The 21,411-nt window shown below is 48.7% G+C and overlaps 1 protein-coding gene across 1 annotated transcript; it reads right to left on the reverse strand.

The window, feature by feature from the left end:
• Window positions 1-1,137: 1,137 nt before the first annotated feature.
• Window positions 1,138-16,275, reverse strand: CD4 (CD4 molecule). The gene is made up of 9 exons (XM_068971702.1): window positions 16,227-16,275; window positions 15,936-16,103; window positions 6,366-6,524; window positions 5,485-5,718; window positions 4,177-4,515; window positions 2,777-2,977; window positions 1,946-2,067; window positions 1,540-1,607; window positions 1,138-1,249 (listed from the first exon to the last, which is right to left on the reverse strand). The coding sequence occupies exons 1-9, from the start codon at window positions 16,273-16,275 to the stop codon at window positions 1,219-1,221; spliced, it is 1,371 nt and encodes a 456-aa protein (XP_068827803.1). The 3' UTR covers window positions 1,138-1,218.
• Window positions 16,276-21,411: the final 5,136 nt, after the last annotated feature.

Raw genomic sequence — 21,411 nt, forward strand, 5'->3', positions numbered from 1 at the left:
CCCTGATTAGGAGAACTACAGGTTTTGTTCCCTGGTAACAGGATTCTGCAGCCAGCAGGGGACCAAGGAGGGATTCTAGGCAGGGGGGCCCTCCTGCCTGATCCTGAATTCTCTGAGGCAAACTCCCTGCCAGGAAAGGCTCCCATGGAGGGACAAGGGACATCTGTGACCAGCCAGCTGCAGAGACCTGCATGGTATCTGTCGCTCTATTCAAGAGATAGCAGTGGAACTAGCAGTCAAGAGACCTGGGCTAGTCCACATACTAGCTGTATGAAGCTAAGCAATCTTGCCCCTCTCTGCCTTCTGTTTCCGGTCTATGAACTGGAGATGCTGGTCTCGGTCCTGTCACTACCCAGCCTTGCAGGATTTTCGTGAGGCTGAAATAGACATTATTAGTCAGTTGTGTCCGACTCTGCAACCCCATGGATAGTAGGCCGCCAGGCTCCTCTGTCTGTGGGATTCTCCAGGCAAGAATACTGGAGTGGGTTGCCATTTTCTTCTCTGGGGATCTTCCCAACCCAGGGATCAAACTGCAGTCTCCTGCGCTGGCAAGCAGATTCTCTAGCGTCTGAGCCACCAGGGAAGCCTATAGACAAACAAAGGAACTGATTTGTAAACAGAGCCGTGCTGCTGAGGTGATGAGGAATCATGTCTGGGCACAAGTGTGCCCAGGGTGCCTGTTTGTGCCCAGGTCAGGATGTGAGTCTCTGGTTCTGCCAAGGCAGAGTGAGATGCAGGCAGAATGAAATGCTGCTGGCTGGCAGTCAGGAGGAACCTTTGGATCTGAATCTGTCCTTGACTAGCTGCGCGATCCTGGGCTAGTCCCTGCCCTTTCTGGTCCCAGGGTCCTCTCCCCGAACAATGACAGTCTTGAGCTTCGTGCCGCAGACACCCATCCTCACCCTCCAGGCCAGGCTGGGCTGGTCCCTCGTGCTGCCCGGGATCCGAGCCAGTGGTGAGGGAGAGAGTCAAGAGAGAAGTCCTCAGAGAAGGGTTAGGGCTGAAGTAGAAAGAAAATGGGGAAGAGGAGGAGAGCATCTGGAAGAGCAGACCCCAGGCCCCCTCGACCAGAAGGGCGGGAGGTGGCCACAGGCCCCAGCTACATTCATCTGGTCCCCAGGCCCAGGGGCCCAATAGGAGATGCAGCGGAGGGAGGGTTGGGGGGCGGCGGAGCCTGGTGGGGAGGTTGCAGGTGAGAAACTCCTCCTGGTCAGTGCCTCAGGTGAGACTGTAGGTCTTCTGGAGCCGGCTGGAGGGAGGAAGAATAAGAGGAACAAGTCTGTGCCTCCCAGCCCTTTGCTTTCCAGGCCCTCTGTGGTTCCCAGAGCCTGCTTTTCTCTTCCAGCGCAGGGCCGGCTTCCAGCCCCACCCTGGGCCCCCTGCCCCTCACCTGATCCTCCATCCCCGTGCCTGCTTCCTGCCTCCTGGGCCATCCCCACCCGCTTCTCTCCTCTGCACCGCCTCCCTCTAGCCTGTGTCTCCTCCCCTCCCGCTCCCCCACCCTCCCCTCCCTCTCCGGTCCCCCTCCCAGTTCCTTACTGGGGGCACTGGCAGGTCTTCTTCTCACTGAGGAGCCTCTTGATTTGAGACATCCGTTTTGCCTGGCGCTGTCCAGGGAGAAGGAGGCGAGTCGTGAGGGCCCTGGGCCTCTGAAAGGGAGCTGCCCCTTGGAGGGGAGGCACGGGGGGAGGGGAAAGGTGGGAGGGGAGAGGCCAGGGCTGTGGCTGAGGAGGCCATCTGTCCCAGAATTGACTCTGCGCCTTCCCTTCTCTCCCTCCTCATGGGATCTGGGATGGGGCCCAGCCGGCAGTGAGGGAGGGAGTGGTGAGCAGAGGGAGCCAGAGGAGAAGCAGGTCATAGACACAGGACACCTTCGTGGCCGGACAGGCCTCAGGGTCTTGAGTGCCCCGTGGGGGCGCAAGGACGTCAGGGAGGGCTCACTCACCCTGCGGTGCCAGCATTTAACACAGAAGATGCAGGAGCCAGTGAAAAGCACTAGGCCTGCGATTCCCCCCAACACCATGGGCAGGAGCTTCGGCCAGGCCTGGATGAACTCTGACGGCAAGACTGCAAGACAGAGAGAGGCGTGCTCAGCTCCCTGCCCTCTGTCAGGGCAAGGGTACACCAGGGGGCCCAGGAGAGAGGGCCTCACTGCCCAGCCACACTTAGGTCTGGTCCTTTCGATGAGAGAGCCAGGCAGGATACATGGGCCCCTTAGGGGCCACCAGGACTGGAAGGGAAAGGCTGGGGAAGGATATTTTTTTTTAACATTTTATTTTTTGGTGTTTAAAAATAAAATTTAAAAAAGACATTGTTGTGACAGTTTCAGGTGAAGAGCAAGGAACTCAGCTATAGATATACATGTATCCATTCTACCCTAAAGCTCCCTTGGGGAAGGGGTTTTAAGGTTAGATACCACTGCTTTCTGGGGAGCTAGACCAACAGTCCCCACCCTTGCTATGCACACAAATGTCTGTATGTTTGGGTGTGCATGTATGTCTGGGTCTGAAGAGGAGCCAGGAAGGGGAGCTCTTGGTCAGGTGAGCCCCGCTCCTGGGCGGTAGACCTTAGGGACGTGGGAACTTATAGGACTACAAGAGCCCAGGGCCACGCCCCACTTCACCTCATCATCCCTGTGTCCCAGGCACCTCACCTACCACCCTACCCATCTCAGAGCACCTGGGAGGCTGGGTGGTCTCCACCAGCCCTGGGAGGCTCCCCCAGCTGAGGAGGCAGGGACTCGGGGTTAGGCCATGGAACATGGACCCTGACTCACCCTCGATCTTGGATTCCAGCAGGACTTTGCCCTGGTCACTCAGCAGACACTGCCACATCCCAGCCTTGGGTTCCGGCTCTGTCACCAACTTTGGCTGATTTGAGCTCTTCACACTCTGGTTCCCCAGCTTCAAGTTCAGGGTCAGCCTTGGGGGGCTGGGCCCCAGCACCTCACAGGTCAGACTATTTGGGGACTTAGTCACTGCAGAGGGACAAAAGCCTGAGACTGGGACCCTGGACCTCCAGGAATTCGACAATGATGACGATGATGCTTTACATCAGCACCACTCTGCTAGCCTCTCAGAGCACATTCTCATACAGTTATAATGGAGGAAGCACAGCTTCTGAGGTCCAACAGTCTTAGATTTGAAACCTAGCCCAGCTGCTTAGGATCTATGAGTCCCTGAACAAGCTACTTACCAACCTGAAGTGTTAGTCACTCAGTGGTGACTGACTTTTTGTGACCCCATGGACTGTAGCCCACTAGGCTCCTCTGTCCATGGGATTCTCCAGGCAAGAACACTGGAGTGGGTTGCCATTCCCTTCTCCAGGGGATCTTCCCCACCCAAGATCAAACCCAGGTCTCCTGCATTGCACGCAGATTCTTTACCACCTGGGCCACCAGAGAGAGCCCCACACAATTGTTAAATGGAAAGATACGCGTAGAGCTCTTGAATGGGGCCTGGCATGTATGAAACACCCAATCTAAGCCATTATTATTGGTGATGTTGTTATGGTAGTTAAGGAGATAAGGAGGGGAAGCACTCAATATGACACCTGACATTGTCACCATCACTGTGATATTGTTATCCTCCTTAGGACAGAAATGACCCACAGAGGGGAGGGGCTTAGTCGGGATCTGAGAGGGTCCCAGCCCAGGCAGAGCTAGAGCCTGGTTCTCAGTGAGGCCCTAGGGAATTCTAGTGGAGCTCACCCTAGGCCTGCTCTTGGATGTCAGGGAGGGACAGAGGATTCCAACCTCAGCTCAAAACCAACCCCCAGGGACATACCCCCAGGGACTTCCCCCCAGGGACTTCAGAGTCTGCCTCCCAGTGCAGGGGACTCAGGTTGGATCCCTGGTCAGGGAACTAAGATCCCACATGCGGCAGGCAGCGCAACTAAACCCTTCGAGCTGCAACGACTGACCTGCAATGCTCTAGAGCGCATGCTCCTCAAGAGAAGTCCTTGTGCCTCAATTAGAGAAACCCTGTGTGCCACAAAGAACCCAGCAGAGCCACATTTTTTAAAAAAAATTCCCCAAACCAGAGGGCCCTTGATGGGCTCCATCAAGCCTCCAGGGCCTAGGCACTCTCTTGAAGGGTCTGTCGTGACTTAGAGGAGCCCTGAGCCAGGTCCCTTGGCCCTTGACCCCACCCTCGCTGTCTCAGCCTAGCTCCTCACCTCTCATCACCACGAGGTTCACTTTCTGATGCAACTTCCCCTTGGTGAGATCCAGGGTCAGGGTTCCAGAACCCGCGTACTGAGGCAAAGTCCGCAGCAGAGTGAGACGCAGCGGTAGCCTCTCCCCGACAAGGAGCTTGAGATCCTTGTGAGTCTTGTTCACCTTCACCTCTCTGTTCCTCAGGGTGAAGGTGACCCAGGATTGGGAAGAAGAATCCTTGTTCGCCTGCTGCCAAGTCAGCTCCCCACTCAGATTTTCATCCTCAAAGGTGAGTGGGAAGGAAAACTCCGCCTGCTCCCCCTCCTTCACATAGACTGTTTCGGGGGCCTTCTGGAAGGCTGGAGGGGGAGGGAGAGAATCTGGGTCCATACAGGGCGAGGCAGGCGCAGGAAAGGGGGCCAGGTGAGTCCAAACCCTTGGGCTGCCACTCAAGCCCTTCCATTCCATTCTATATCTCCTCTCCTCTCTCTGCTCTGCACCCCAGGGAGGTGCCACAGCAGCGCCCCCTCCCCGGAGAAGCCCTCCTAGAACAGCCCAGCCACAGGGGTCCTCTCCTTCCTCAGGATCCCTGAGCACAGAGGGCATCTGGCCTGTACCACATGGGTACAACATTCATCACCCTTCTTAAGGTAAGCGCGGACACTGGCTGACTACGTGCCAGGTGCTGTTCTAAGGGCACTTCATACGTTACTTGTCCTCATGACACGACAAGGTAGGTTAGATCATTCCCATTTTGCAGATGCAGAAACCAAGGCACAGAGAGTTCCAGTGACCTGCCCAGGGCCACACAGTCAAGTCAGAGCCAGGATTTCAGACAGAGTCCATGAACTTCATCACCATGCTACCCTCCTGTGTGTCACAGGGTCTGGGGGCACCTGCCCTCTGGGCTTTTTTTTTTTTTTCCTTCCCAGTGCCTACTCAGGACTCTAAACCTGCAACATGGAGTTTCATCAGGGCTGGCTTGTTGCTGTGAGCATCTCTGAGTTAGTGGACTTGTAACTTGGTGGGAGGGGGAAGCTGAGGCAACCAAGAAGACAGATGCCCTTGACAGCCCTCCTTTGGGGCTTCCTCTTGGGTCCCTGACATCCTTACACCCCCATCCCTTCTTTCTTCTATGTCCACTCCCTCAAGGATGGCTTGTGAAGAAGAGAAGGCCAGTGTGTCCCTTAGGGCAGACTTCTGCTCCAGGGGATCCTGGCTTCAGCCTCCCCTTCCTCCTAAAACAGACCCCCGGAGCAGAGCAGTGAGGGCAGAGGAAGGTCTGGCAGGCAGGGGGTGCCTGCGGGGGAGGGGGGAGCCCCTCTTACCCAGCACCACGATGGGTATTTTGATGTCCAGTGTCTGCTGGCTCTGGGAGATAGTGCACGTCCAGGTACCACTGTCCTGCAGCCCCACCTGGGCCAGTGACAGGCTCTTGAGGTCTCCCTTCCTATTATTCCCTGGACCCTTCCACTGCACAGAAGGGTTGCTCCCAGAGGGACTCTCCAAAGTCAAGGTCAGGCTCTGTCCCAGCAGCACGCGGGTGTCCGAGCTGGCAGTCACTGTGAGGGGAGCAGGCGAACTGTGTCACAAACACACACACACACACACACCATCTCCCCCAAGAAGAAGAGAAGAAGCCAGGAAGCCTCGGGTATTGCTCTGTGGTCCGTTTGTTCTTTCAGTCGCTAAGTTGTGTCTGACTCTTCAGGACCCCATGGACTGTAGCCAGCCAAGCTTCTCTGTCCGTGGGATTTCCCAGGCAAGAACACTGGAGTGGGTTGCCATTTCCTTCTCCAGGGGATCTTCCCGATCCGGGGATCAAACCTGCGTCTCCTGCATTGATAGGCAGATTCTCTACCACTGAGCCATCTGAGAATCTGCAGTTACCCTTGTTCCAACATCTCCCTTCTGTCCACCTCCAGCCCAAGGCAAGGTTTCCTCTCCCCTCCCGCTCTGCTCTCTTCCTTGTCTCTCTCTCTCCTCCCTCTGTCTCCTGCCTTGCCACCCCTGCACCTCCCGCTCACCCCCAGGTCTCTGTCTCTGCTTGCCTGACCCAAGGCCTGAGGAGGCACTGAGAAGACACAGCGGCCTGTCTGATCTGTCTTCAGACTGTTGAAATGCCAGCAGCTCAGGCCCTGGTTTGGGTGCAGGGATGCGAGTCGAGGAGGAAGGGAAATTGGCTGAGGTCCCAGGCTGCCCCACTCACGTCCGAACACCTTCAGTTCCACCTCGAGCTTCTTGCTATCCACTTCACAGGTATAAGTCCCCGAGTCAGTTACTTGGAGGTTCTTGATGATCAGAGGAAAGGATCCTTGGTCCCACAGGTTTCTTTTGGATTCCACTCGATGGCTCAGTTCAGTGTTACCTGGGAGCAGATCCCGTATGGAGGAAGTTGGGGTACCCTGGAGCCAGTGCATCCCTGGCAAGGGTGGTGCCCACGACTCTTCTGATCTGAGTTGCTGATCTCCGATAGAATCTGCCCTGGTCCTTATCTGAGAACCCCAGACTGGTGAGGAGGTCCAAACACATTCCTTTACCTGGCCAGGACAGCATCTCCCTAACCCCCAATAAAATCGTAACCTCCCTTAGAGAGCACCAGCCTCTACATGTGCGCACGCTAAGTCACTTCAGTCATGTTTGACTCTTTGCGATTCCATGGACTGTAGCCCACCAGGCTCCTCTGTCCATGGGATTCTCCAGGCAAGAATACTGGAGTGGGTTGCCATTCCCTCCTCCAGGAGATCTTTCCTACCCAGGGATCTAACCCACGTCTCCTGAGTCTCCTGCATTGGCAGGTGGATTCTTTACCACTGAGCTACCTGGGAAGCTCCACCAGCTCCTACAGGCCAACACTTTACACACATCATCTCAGGTAATTGTCACAAGTCTGAGAAATAGGTACCGTTTTGCTTATCTTGCAGATAAGGAAACAGAGGTTCAGAGAAATTAAGTAGTTGTCCAAACTCTTGCTTACCCATTATTGGCAGGAACATAAACCAGTGCAATTTCTTTGGAAAGTAATTTGTTTTGTTCTTATTTTTTAAGTTTTTATTGAAGTATAGTTGATTTAAAAATGCTATGTTAATTTCTGCTGTACAGCAAAGTGATTCAGCTATACGTATACATATAGCCACTCTTTTTAAAAATTCTTTTTCCATACAGGTCATTACAGAGTATTGAGCAGAGTTCCCTGTGCTCTGCAGTAGGTCCTTCTTAGTTATCTGTTTTATATATAGTAGTGTGTATATGTCAATCCCAATCTCCCAATTTATCCATTCCCCTGGAAGGTAATTTATAATACTCCCAGAATTACGAATGCACCATGAAAGAAGAGGTTAAATAAGTTAGACTTCACCCTTTCAGTGGAATGCTAGAAGAGAAGAATGAGGAGGCTGTTTATATTCTGAGATGGAATAATATCTAAGAAACACTGTTAACTGAATAAAGCAAGATATTTTCAAAGCTACCACTGTTTGAAAAGGAGGGGGAAAGTTATTTATCATCTATCTACCTATATTTCTATCTGTCTATCTACCTATCTTATAAACGAACAAATATTTGTAGAGGTGAACACAAGGAAATGGTCACCTTTGTTGTCCCTGGGGAGAGGACGTGAACCCCATGAGACAGGTGTGGGAGAGCTTTTCAGTTTATGCCTTTTTCTACCGATTGAATTTTGACTCTAGTAAGTGGTGGAGCCAGAATTAAAATTCAGTCTGTTGAGGAACTTCCCTGGTGGTCCAGTGGCTAAGACTCTGAGCTCCCAACGCAGGAAGTTCAATCCCTGGTCAGGGAACTAGATCCAACATGCCACAGCTAAGACCTGGCACAGACGGAATAAATAAAAATGAATATTTAAAAAACTTCCACTGTATCCCCTGTCCGCTCAGCAGATAACTCCCAGCCCCAACCTCTCGCCTTCCTCCTGGGCCCACGTTTCCAATGGCCCAAGGAATGACTTCATCTGGATGTTCTGCCATCACCCCAAAACTCAACTGGTTACAAATGAAATCTAACACCCTTTCACTAAAATAACTTGTCCTCCTTGCTTCCCTGTTAAAAGCTCTTCTGGGTCTAATCAAGACCCCCTTGTCCAGACTGTTCTATACTTTGTAAAAGCGATTCTACTTTGTGAAAGTTCTAAGACTCTGAGAGAGTCTGGGATCAGTTCTTGGAGGAGACCAGTACAGAACAAAGCCTTAAAAGAAGGGTAAGCAGGGGACTTCCCTGGTGATCTGGTGGCTAAGACTCCACACTGCTAGTGCTGGGGGCCTGGGTTAGATCCCTAGTCGGGGAATAGGTCCCACAGGACACAACTAAGCGTTCACACGCCTCAGCTAAAGATCCTGCCTCAACGAAAGTAAGATTCTGCCTGCCTCAACTCAAGATCCCACAGGCCAGACAAAAGCTAAAGATCCTGCATGCTGCAACTAAGACCTGGTACAGCCAAATAAATAAACATTTTTCTTTAAAAGAAAAAAAAACAGAAGTAAGCTAGAGGAAAGTGTTGCAGCAAGAATGTCTAGGAAGGGGGTAAAGTTCCAGGACAGTCATACAGGCAGCCACCTCAAAGCAGTGAGGACAATACCTGGGTGTGAGGTGTCCGGCTGAGGAGCTGCGGGGACCCATACTGAGGGAATGAACGTCTGGCAGAGGCTCTTCCAGGCTTAGCCTAGTGGAATAGGGTGTGACTGGCATTGTATTGGGAGTCAGCGCGGCAGTAGGAGGAAGAGAAGCAAAGTAGGACAGACCAGCAGCAAAGGGAATTGCCAGGAAGCTCCCACTGTAACCCAGGGGAGGGGTAGGTGGCCTTGGCTAATGACACGTTCCCATGAGAACAAAGAAGGTGAAACGGAAGAACACCTCCACAGGAAGGAATGGCCCTAGGCAGGGACTGAGGGGAAATCAGGGATTGAATTGGGGGCAAAAATCAACTCTGGTTCAGAAACTGGGAGCAGTCAGGAGAGGGATCCTGCTGTGGTCAGAGATCAGGAAGTTGGGAAGGGAAGCCATTCTGGAAGAAGTTCAGATCTGAAGAACAGAACAAAAACATCGACACAAAAGAGGTGAGAATTTTTAGAAAGGAGCACAGCGTTTCAAGCTCACAGGCGATCATAGAAATGCAAAGGAAAACGACGATATGTTTTTCAGCTCTCAAAATTAGCAAAAAATAAAAGAGAGAAGGTTTTAAATATTGGTATTCAGTGCCAGAAAGGGCTCCAGTGAGAGACACACACAGTGGTATTATTATCTAGACTTACTGTAAATGCATAGAACCTTTCTGGAAGCAGTCTGGCTGTATACACCAGCTTTTTTTTTTTTTTAAAGCTCATATCCTTACTTTCATTTCTAGAACTTTATCCTTAATAAGTTTAAAATTCAAGCCAAAATGTAGGTACAAAAAAAATAATCACAGTGTTCTTAATAAGGTGCAAGATTAGATGAAAAGATAATGGCTGCATATTAGAGCATACTAACTTGATGATTATTAGGTAAGCACTACAAATGACATTTATAAATAATTTTCAATGAAATGGAAAACATTCAGAATATACTTCTTTAAAGTTGTGTTAAGATCATCTTTACTTTTTCAGTTAGTTATTTGAACTACAAAAATTATACAGGCTCACAGACTCAACATTTCTCTCCTTCCTTGCCCACCCTCAATACTACTGCAAACAACTTAGTGTGGATTTCTTCATGTTTTTTTTTTTTCTGTTTGTGTGGATACATATTTACACACATTGAATTTTCCTTTTTTTTTTGTACCTATTTTTATTTAATATTAATTTGGCTATACTGGGTCTTAGTTGCCACATGGGGGATCTAGTTCCCTGACCAGAGATCAAACCCAGGCCCCTTGCATTGGGAACAGAGTCTTAGCCACTGGACCATCAGGGAAGCCCCCACATTGAATTTTTAAATTAAAATGGGACTCTATTATTGATACATACATTGCTTACTTTCCACTTAACAAAATGTGCTTGACGTCCTTCTAAGTGTGTGTGTGTGTGTGTGTGTGTGTGTGTGTGTGTGTAGCTTCTTCATTCTGTTTGTTTTGTTTTGACATTATGAAAGCTAATCATTTTACTCTGATGATTCTTTAAACGTTTTCTTCTGAGAAAATCATGCAACCATAAGAAATAGTGCAGAAATATCTGGAATACCCTTGACCCAGCTCACCCCAAAGGTAACAGCTTGCAAAACTATATAGCACAGTATCGCTGCCAGAATATTGGCATTGACACAATTCAAGAGGCAGAACATTTCTAGCACTATAAAGAGGTTATCCTTTTCTAGCCAAATCCTCTTCCCTCCCAGACCCCTTCGCCCTGACTCCTGGCAATCACTATGTTCTCCAGTTCTATAATTTGTCATTCTGAGAATGTTATATAAATGAAATTATATAGTATGTTACTTTGTGGGATTGGCTTTTTTTTTTTTTTTTTTCCCATACAGCATAATCCTCTGGAGAGTCATCTAGGTTGTGGTCCAAAACTATAATTCTTTCTTTTTACTGCTGAAAAATAATCCATAGCATGCATACAACCATTCACCCATTAAAGGACATCTAGGTTATTTCTAGTTGTTGGCTACTACTAATAAAGCTGCTGTCAACAATTTTACACAGATTTCTGTGTGATCATAAGTCTTTCTTTCTCTAAGGGGTAAATGTCTAGGAGTACAATTGCTAGGTTGTTGGAGGTTAAGCTTTCTAAAGAAATTTCCAGGGCTTCCCTGGTAGCTCAGTGGTAAAGAATCTGCCTGCCAAAGCAAGAGACACAGGTCTGATCCCTGGTCCAGGAAGATCCCGCATTCCATGTGCCACCACTACTGAGCCTGTGCTCTAGAGACCAGGAACCGCAACCACTGAAGTCCCCAGGTCCTAGAGCCCTTGCCACCCAACAGGAGAGGCCACCACCATGAGAAGCTTAGGCACTGCAGCTAGAGAGTATCCCTCACTCCCTGAAACTAAAGAAAATCCTGAGGAAGAATGAAGACCCAGCACAGTCAAAAATAAGTAAATAAATTTTTTAAAAATTGCTGAACTGTTCTCTAGAGCAGCTGTACCATTTTATACTCCCACCAGCAATGTAAGAGTAACCAGTGTCTGCATCCTCGCCAGCACTGAATGTTACCTTTTTTTTGTTTGTTTAAATTTTGGCCATTCTGATATGTGTGTGGTGATATCTCATTGTGATTTTAATTGGCATTTCCCTGATGACTAATGACGATGAACACATTTTCATGTGTTTGTTTGCCATCTCTATGTCCTCTTTGGTGAAATATCTCTTCATGTCTTTTGCTTATTTTCTAATTGGATTGTTTGGGGTGTTTTTGGTATTGAATTTTGAGAGTTGTGTTCATATTCTAGATACTAGTCTCTGTTGGATATGTAGTTTGAATATATTTTCTCATATTTTATAAATTAAGACAATTTTCCTCTTCTCAATAGAGTGTTTTGCAGAGCAAAGTTTTTTTTTATTTTGGTCAAGACCAACGTGTCAGGAATTCCCTGCAAGTCCAGTGGTTAGGACTTGGCACTTCCACCTCAGGGGGCACTGGTTCGATCTCTGGTTGGAGAACTAAGACCCAGCAAGACGAGTGGAGTACGCCAAAACATAAAAATAAAAAAAGATCAATATATCCATTTTTCCTTTTATGGACTGTGCATTGGTATCTAGTCTAAGAACTCTGCTTAGTCTAAAGCCTAGTTCATCTCCTGAAGGAAACATAGAAACTGATTAAAACAGTTGCCTCTGGGGAAGGGAACCAAGTAACAGGGGATCAGGAGTAAGAGGGAGATTTATCGTCACTGTGTGTCATCCAGCTCAGCTCAGTTCAGTTCATTCGCTCAGTTGTGTCTGAATCTTTGCTACCCCATAGACTGCAGCACAGCAGGCTTCCCTGTCCATCACCAACTTCCAGAGGTTGCTCAAATTCATGTCCATCAAGTCAGTGATGCCATCCAACCACCCCATCCTCTGTCATCCCCATCTCCTCCTGCCTTCAATCTTTCCCAGAATCAGGATCTTTACCAATGAGTCAGCTCTAAGCATCAGGTGGCCAAAGTTCTGGAGTTTCAGTTTCAACATCAGTCCTTCCAATGAATATTTAGGACTGATTTCTCTTAGGATTGACTGATTTGATCTCCTTGCAGTCCAAGGGACTCTCAGGAGTATTCTCCAACACCACAGTTCAAAGCCATCAATTCTTTGGTGCTCAGCTTTCTTTACAGTCCAACTCTCACATCCATACATGAATGCTGGAAAAACCATAACTCTAATTAGACAGACCTTTGTCAGCAAAGTAACGCCTCTGCTTTTTATTATGCTGTGTAGGTTGGTCAAAGCTTTTCTTCCAAGGAGCATCTTTTAACTTCCTGGCTGCAGTCACCATCTGCAATGATTTTGGAGCCCAAGAAAATAAAGTTTGTCACTGTTTCCATTTTTTCTCTTCTATTTGCCATGAAGTATTGGGATCAGATGCCATGATCTTAGTTTTTTGAATGTTGAGTTTAAGCCAACTTTTTCACTCTCCTCTTCCACTTTCCTCAAGAGGTTCTTTAGTTCTTCTTCACTTTCTTAAGGTGGTGTCATCTGCATATCTGAGGTTATTGATATTTCCCCTGGCAGTCTTGATTCCAGCTTGTGCTTCATCCAGCCTGGCATTTCACATGATGTACTCTGCATATAAGTTAAATAAACAGAGTGACAGTATACAGCCTTGGTGTATTCCTTTCCCAATTTGGAGCCAGTCCATGTCCAGTTCTAATTGTTGCTTCTTGACCTGCATGCAGATTTCTCAGGAGGCAGGTAAAGTGGTCTGATACTCATATCTCTTTAAGAATTTTCCAGTTTGTTGTGATCCACACAGTCAAAGGCTTTAGTGTAGTCAATAAAGTTGATTTTATTGACTACACTATAGTAGATGTTTTTCTGGAACTTTCTTGATTTTCGATGATCCAACAGATGTTGGCAATTTGATCTCTGGTTCTTCTGCCTTTTCTAAATCCAGCTTGAACATCTGGAAGTTCATGGTTCATGTACTGTTGAAGCCTGACTTGCAGAATTATGAGAATTACTTTGCTGGCATGTGAGATGAATGCAATTATGCTGTAGTTTGAACATTCTTTGGCATTGCCTTCCTCTGGGATTGGAATGAAAACTGACCTTTTCCAATCCTGTGGCCACTGCTGAGTTTTCCAAATTTGCTGGCATATTCAGTGCAGCACTTTCACAGCATCATCTTTTAGGATTTGAAATAGCTCAGCTGGAATTCCAACACCTTCACTAGCTTTGTTCATAGTGATGCTTCCTAAGGCACACTTAACTTCACAATCCAGGATGTCTGGCTCTAGGTGAGTGGTTACACTACCGTGGTTACCTGGGTCATTAAGATCTTTTTTGTATAGTTCTTCTGTGTATTCTTGCCAACGCTTCTTAATATTTCAATTTATTAATATCTCTTAATGACGTAGTTGCTCAGTTGTGTCCAATCCTTTGTAACCCTGTAGACTGTAACCCGCCAGGCTCCTCTGTTCATGGGATTCTCTAGGCAAGAATACTGGAGTGGGTTGGCCTTTCTTACTTCAGGGGGTCTTCCCAACCCAAGAATCGAACCCAAGTCTCCTGCAAGTCTCCTGCATTAGCAGGTGGATTCTTTACCACTAGCGCCACCTAGGAAGCACAAATAAATAAACTAAACTTGAGCCGCTGATTGTTTTGTATTAATAGTCCAAAGGAAGCAATAAATATTGCATGCCTCCTAATGTGATGAAATTGGTAATATAAAACACCATCTATAAAATGATCTTGTCAAAAGATCAAACGTGTGCACCTCAGTGTCCATAGCAGCACTATTTGCAATGGCCAACACATGGAAGCAACCTAAATGTCCAACAGAGGAATGGATAGAGAAGGTATATATAATGGAATATTACTCAACCATAAGAAAGAATGAAATAATGCTATTTGCAGCAACATGGGTGGACTTAGAGATTGTCATACTAAGTAAAGTAAGTCAGAAAGAGAGAGACAACGATCATATATCACACATATGTGAAATCTAAAATATGATACAAATAAACCTATTTACAAAACAGAAACAGATTCACAGACAAAGAAAACAAACTTATGGTTGCCAAAGGGGGAGGAATAGTGTATAGATATAACTGAATCGCTTTGCTATACACCAGCAACTAACAACACCGCAATTGAGGCTATAGTTCAATTTTAAAAAAAGATGGGGCTATAATGCCTTGTGATATGGAGTACAGTTATTAAATAAGTCACTGAGAGAAAAAATGAACATAAACTTGATCATGTCTCTAGATCTAATCACCATTTCTAGGAGATTTAAGGGACAGAGGAACATGTTGAATGCTACCACAATGTAAAACTTATAGGGCAATTGCTTGGTTTCTTCAAATATCAGTTGCAATAGGGGGCAGAAAAAGGAGAGTAAATGTATAAATTCAAAGAGATTCAAAGGTCATATAAAGAAAATACCATCCATGAATTTTTATTTGAATTCTGATTCAAATAGACCAGATGGAAAAATAATATTATGAGGCATTTGGGAAAATTTGAACACTGGATATTTTTTGTCATAAAGGAATTAATTTTAAAGCATTGATGATGATATAATAGATGTGTTTTTAAATAAAAATATAGTTGATTTACAATGTTTCAGGTGTACAGCAAAGTGATTCAGTTATATGAACCAACATTGGTCATGAATTGATCATTGTTAAACCTGAGAGGGATACACAGGGGTTCATTATATACTTATTCAACTTCTATATACATTTGAATTAAGAGAAAATGTTAAAAAAAAATAAGCAGTGAAATGCAGACAATAATAAATCAAATAAACTTATAAAGAATAAATACATTTCACACCGGTGGCATTTTTCTACTTTTGACTCTATGACTTTCTCCCATTCAATAATGTATTGAATATTAGAAGCCATACCCAGAAGAAAGAAGAGTTACTTAAACAGGAGCATGAGGGTAAAATTTACGTGAAAAAATAAGGTTGCAAAATAATGTTCCTAAGAAGTTTTGAAGTCTTAATTCTTTCCGCTTTGACAGCTAGAAACAGACTTCCCTGACGGCGCAGTGGATAAGAATATGCCTGCCAGTGCAAGGGACATGGGCTCTATTCCTGGTGGGGAAAGATCCCACATGCCGAGAAGCAGCTAAGCCTGTGTGCCACAACTGCTGAGCCTTAGCTCAGGAGCCCACATGCCACACACGAAGCCCTTGCCTAGAGACTGCGCTCCGCAGCAAGAGAAGCCTCTGAGATGAGAAGCCCACACGCATGAACTAGAGAGTAGCCCCCCGCTCGCCAGAACTAGAGAAAAGCCCAAGCGGCAATGAAGGCCCAGGACATTCAAAAATAAATACATTATTTTTTAAAAAGCTAGGGGGAAACATTCTGTTGCTCTTAATGGAAGTAAACAAAGTATCATCATTGGTCTGTAACAACAATATTCATGAAATCATGGGTTTCATATGATAGCTATTTTTCTACTATCCATTAAAATAAGGTCATCAATATTAAAATAATGAAATTATAGTAGACCACCAGAAGCCATTTCCCAGCCCGCCAGTAGCTGGCAAAGTGTGGTTCCGGACTTGGGGAGTCCCTGAGACTCTGGCTGATTGCAGAACCCTCCAGAACCCCAGAGTTTACTAGGAGCTGGGCCCTGCCACAGGGGGGTTCATTCCCCAGGGCTCTCTTCTCTAAACAGGGAGCAGGGCCCACCTACCTTTGTGCAAGAAGGAGTTATGACTCCCCAGAATCTTGGACTGGGAAGAATCTTTCCAGCTGAAGACCATGTTGTTCTTCTTCTGGGAAGCCTGGCAGGGCAGCTCTGCCTGGCCTCCTGCCTTACCCAGCACCACTGCTTTTCCCTGAGTGCCAGCCGGGAGCATCACTAGGTGGAAAAACAGGGGAGTCAGGCCTTGAGGCTGTGGTTGCCCCATCCCCTACCTGGCATTCCCCAACCAGCCCCTCCTCCCAAGCCACCTGCACCCAGACCCCAAGTCTGAGCACTCACCCAGTTGCAGCACCAAGAACAGGTGCCTAAGAGAGGTCCCCGGGCCCATTGTGGCTTTGCTGAGGCAGGCAAGGACCTGAGCCTTCGGCCTGGGGGAGACACCAGTCAGCAGTTAGCAAGCGTTCATCTGGCTGGGTCCCCTTCATGACCCAGACAGCCAGGCGGGAACCTAGACGTGCAGGCCTCTGAAGAAGACACCCATGGGTTACATGCCACGCATGCTGTGCCTGGGCCAGGGGTGGGTTCTTTGCCAGGGGGAATCAGAAAAGGATTCTCAAAAGACCTCCTTCATGGTCCAATGGTTAAAAATCCGCCTGCCAAGGCAAGGGACATGGGTTCAATCCTTGGTCTAGGAAGATTCCACATGCTAGGGAGCAACTAAGCCCTTGTGCCACAGTTATTGAGCCTGGGAGCTGCAACCACTGAGCCCACATGCTATGGCTACTAAAGCCCACGTGTCCTACAGCCTGCGCTCCACAACAAGAGAAGCCACCAGAATGAGAAGCCCTCACACCGGAGCTAGAGAGTAGCCCCCACTCGTTGCAACTAGAGAAAGTCTGTGCCCAGCAACGAAGACCCAGCACAGCCAAAAATTAATTAATCAATCAATGAATTACAAAATAAAATGAGTGAACAGCTTTTGGTATGAAGTAAAGTTTTTAAAAAAGAAGAAAAGAATTCTCAGAGAAGGTGGCAAATTAGTAGGAACTGAGACTAGGGAGTCAGGCCAGGTCATGAAGGTCCCGGAATGCCGTGACCCTGGGCGCTCGAGGGAGCTTTACTTAGAGAAGGACAGGGGTAGACTTACAGGATGGATCCCTCCAGCTGCTGAGCAGAAGAGGACCTGGAGGAGGTCAAGCATGGGAGGCAGGATTGCAAGAATCCTGGTGGGAAAAGATGAGGCCTGAACTCAGAGAGACAGACTTAAGGGAGGAGCTCTGAAGGAAAACCCCCAGGACCTGGGGTCTGATTCAGTATGAGGGATGCAGTCCGGGAAAGGGCAGAGGGCGATTCCCTAGAAGGCCTCTGAGTGGGACAAGCAAAAAGGCAATACTCCGGAGTTTCTGTGGGCTTGGAAGACAGACAGGGCTCTGCGTGGACCTGGAGGAACGGGTGCCACTGGGCTGGAGCAGTGATTCCCCATGTGTGATCACCTGAGAACTTGTGAGACAGGCAAACTCTGGGGCCCACCCTAGACCTCCAGGATCGGGAGCTGGGGTTGGGTGCGGCCGTCTGTGTTCACAGCCCTCTGGGGGACTGTTGCACACTCAAGTCTGACAACCCCGAGACAGCTGGAAAGGAAAGGGGAGGGCACCCCACCACAGTCTGCAGAGTCGGGGGCAATGGTGGGGGGGCATGTGGCTGTGGAGCGAAGTCTTGGGGAGTGGAGCCTGATCTCGAAACTTGCTGGGCAGGCCAGAGAGTTAGGGCTTGGCTCTGCAGGGCACTGGGAGCCGCTGCTCATTTTGGAGCAGATGTGACAAGGTCTTTGAGAGCTTTAGGAAGCTCAGTCAGATGGTAAGGGGACCAGATGACGCGGAGGAAGTAGAGCCAAAAGGAAGGCCACCAGACAGTGCCTCGCAGGCAGGCGGCACCAGGCTCAAGTGTCTTTGAGGGGGTGGTGGAGGGTTGGACTAGAAGTCTGGGAGACTAGCAGAGGCAAACTAGTACATACGGGACGGATAAACAACAAGGTCCTACTGTATAGCACAGGGAACTATATTCAATATCCTGTAAGAAATCAATGTAAAAGAATATGAAAAAGGGTGTAGTATATATAACTGAATCACTTTGCTGTACGCCAGGAACTAACACAACATTGTAAATCAACTGTACTTCAATTTTTTTTTTAAGCATCTTTGAATTTGGCCCCAGATTGAGGGCAGGCCTCAGAGCAGTGACAGCCTTGGGGGCTGTCAGCACACACCTGGCACGCAGCTTGTGTATCCAGACCTACTTTTCTCCCCCCAGCCCCAGCCCAGCCTGGTCTTTCTCTCTGCTGGGGACCACCTTTCAGTGAGCTGTCTGCTCTGAACTCCCACTCTGACCCCCTTATGGGCACATCCCACCTTCTACTGTAGTTTCAGTTCCTGCCTTTCCTCCACCAACAGTCAATCTTAAGGGAGATCAACCCTGAATATTCACTGGAAGGACTGATGTTAACGAAGCTGAAGCTCCAATACTTTGGCCACCTGATGCGAACAGCCAACTCATTGGAAAAGACCCTGATGCTGGGAAAGATTAAGGGCAGGAGGAGAAGAGGACGTCAGAGGATGAGATGGCTGGATGGTATCACCAATCCAATGGACATGAACTTGGGCAAACTCCAGGAGATGGTGAGGGACAGGGAAACCTGGCGTGCTGCAGTCCAAGGGGTTGCAAAGAGTTGGACACAACTGGGCAACTGAATAACAACTCTCCTCCACCAACTTGATCTCTAGGCTAGAGATGATGGTCCAGCCAGCAAGGCCACTGCTGGCCCCATCTGGAGCACAGAGAAGGGAATTGGGATGTGTTTGGTTAACTTAAACCAAATTTAATTGAACAAAGAGGGGAAATTACTGATTACTTTTTTCTGGACTTAACATGGTAATTCTGTTACTAAAAAGTGTCTGTACACACCCAAACCTGGCCTGAATGAAGCCAAGTCATCCCCATCCACACAGCCTACTCTTGTGCAGGTCCTCTCAAGTATTCTCTTTGCTTTTAAAATTAATTTATTTTTAATTGGAGGATAAATAGCTTTACAATGTTGTGTTGGTTTCTGCCATACATCAACATGAATCAGCCATAGGTATACATATGTCCCCTCCCTCTTGAACCTCCCTCCCACTTCCTCCACCTTCTTTCATTTTTTAAATTTTTTGACCACACCATGAAGCATGTAGGACCTTAGTTCCCGATCAGGGATCAAACCTGCACCCCCTGCATTGGAAGCACAGAGTGTTAATCACTTGACCAGCAGGGAAGCGCACACCCCCGACCCCCAGGCATTCTCCATGCTCTCTGCCCTGCTCTCCACAAGGAGGCTGCCCACTGCACACCTTATACACTGTGTCACCCAGGCTCCCTCGCCATTCAGCTCCTGGTTGGGGTTGGCCAATGGGAAGCACCCACAAGAGATGAGAGGGCCGGGGAGAGAGGTTGGGGTGTTTTATCCTTGTTCTCTCCTGGCTCAGGGCATATTTTCTGGCATCAGCTGTATTCCCTCCCTTGCCCTTTCCTTCCCATGATGACCATAGCTCCTTCCAGGTGGCCCCCTAAGAGCAATTCAAGCCCTCACTGGGTTCCAGAAACACCAGGTTGGCCCTTTTCCCTTCAGGACTCTGCCCGCTGCTTTGGCATCTGGTGCCTCAACACCTCTTTCTGCAGGTGGTCTTGAACCATCTGCGATGGACTCCGTTTCCTATTGGCCACTGACCCATGATGAGGAGGCAGCGCTTGAATGCGTGCTAAGGGCTTGACCCTCCTAGTGAGGTTCGGGCAGGGGAAGCCTCCTCTTCAAGAAGTGTTGAGGCACCAGATGCCAAAGCAGCAGGCAGAGTCCTGAAGAGGAAAGGGCCAATCTGATGTTGCTTCATCTGCCTGAAAGAGGAACTACTCAGGAGCTAATGCCTGGTAGGAACTTGGTCGAATTTTTTTTTAAAACAAGGGAAATAGGAAGATAAGTTGTCAAGAAGGACATTTTTGGGGCTTCCTTGGTGGTCCAGTGGTTAAAAATCTGCCTTGCAATGCAAAGGACATGGTTTGGTCCCTGGTCCGGAAAGAGTCCATGTGTCGCGGAGCAACTAAGCCTGTGCGCGACAACTTCTGAGCCTATGTCTAGAGCCCAAGCTCTGCAACAAGAGAAGCCACCACAGTAGGAAACCCACGCACCGCAGCTAGAGAAAGCCTGCATGTGGCAACAAAGACCCACCACAGCCAAAAAATAAATAAATCTTTAAAAAAAAAAAGGAGGAGGTTTCCAGGAAAGGAAGAAGGAGGCTAGGTCACGGGTGAAGTTGTTTACTAGTTGGCCTGGGACCACACATCAGGAGGCTGGGGTGAGAGAGTAGAGCGGGGCACTCTTACATCTGAAAGTAGGTCCCACTGTCTGCCCATCCTAGACTCACCGTGTCCTAGGTGAGCAGAGAGTGAGGGAGTCTCCATGTGAGATGCCCTTCCCTGAGGTTCAGAGTCAGCTTAGACGCCTGAGCAAGACTAGGGACATTCCTATCCCTCCCCAGGTGTGGTCAACTTTTCCTCCCCACTCCGTGATCCTGGCCTCAGTGCAAGGCCCACTTCCCTCTCCTAGTTTCCTGTGTTGCCCCAACCCACCACCCCAGGGCTCAACTTGGTCGGTGGAGGAGGTTCTGGGTTTCCAGATGCTGTTTGCTTTGATGCCTGGGGCTTCCGCTGCCGCCCCAGAGAGCTGGCCTTTGATCCCCACATCCTCAGCCTCCCCAGAAGCACTCTGCCCCGGTACAGTAGCATCCTGTACAGTGTACACCGCAGGCTCCTGAGGCCGGCGGGAGGGCCCACTGGTCCCCGAGGCCTTGGCTTCTCTCTCTCTCCGTTTCTCTGCTCGCATCTGTGCTTCCCCTCACCTCTACCTTCAGCTCCCTGTGTCTGTCTCTCCTCCTCTGTTAGGAGGCAGTTCTAGCTCTCCTGGCTTGCCTGCGGGGCCCCTTGCTTCTTCTCCCTCAGAACCCCTTCTCTCTCTAGCAGCCACTAAGCTCCAGTCCCTCCTGGCCTGGAAACCAGCCTCCTGGCCTCCGGGTGGAGGGTCGCAGTCTCCACGAGCTTCTGTGTGAAGGGAGCCTGCAGATTACAGCCTGGGGCCCAGGATAGATGCCAGGGAGATGGCTGTGGGGTGGACAAAGAAAAAGGACAGGTTCCTCGGAGGAACACACAGAAGTCCCAAGGGAGGATGATGGGAGGATGGGAGGGAAAGAGAAAGGCAGGGAGGGGCCCAGATTAGCTCATTAAAGCAGCAGCTACACTCACACAATCCACAATCACACACAATGCCTCACACACAAGGTCCGGCGTAGCACAAACGAGGTAGGGCCGGCAGAGGGAAAGAAGACACAAGACACAGGCCTGGAGCAGGACACCGAAAGAGAGGCAAGGAGAAGCCAAGAAGGCAACGCGCTGCTTGCCCTTGGGGCCCAGCCGCCCCCTACCCCGGGCAGGGCTGAGAAGC

Source organism: Capricornis sumatraensis, chromosome 4 (genome assembly GCF_032405125.1).
Source record: "Capricornis sumatraensis isolate serow.1 chromosome 4, serow.2, whole genome shotgun sequence".
Classification (NCBI taxonomy): domain Eukaryota; kingdom Metazoa; phylum Chordata; class Mammalia; order Artiodactyla; family Bovidae; genus Capricornis; species Capricornis sumatraensis.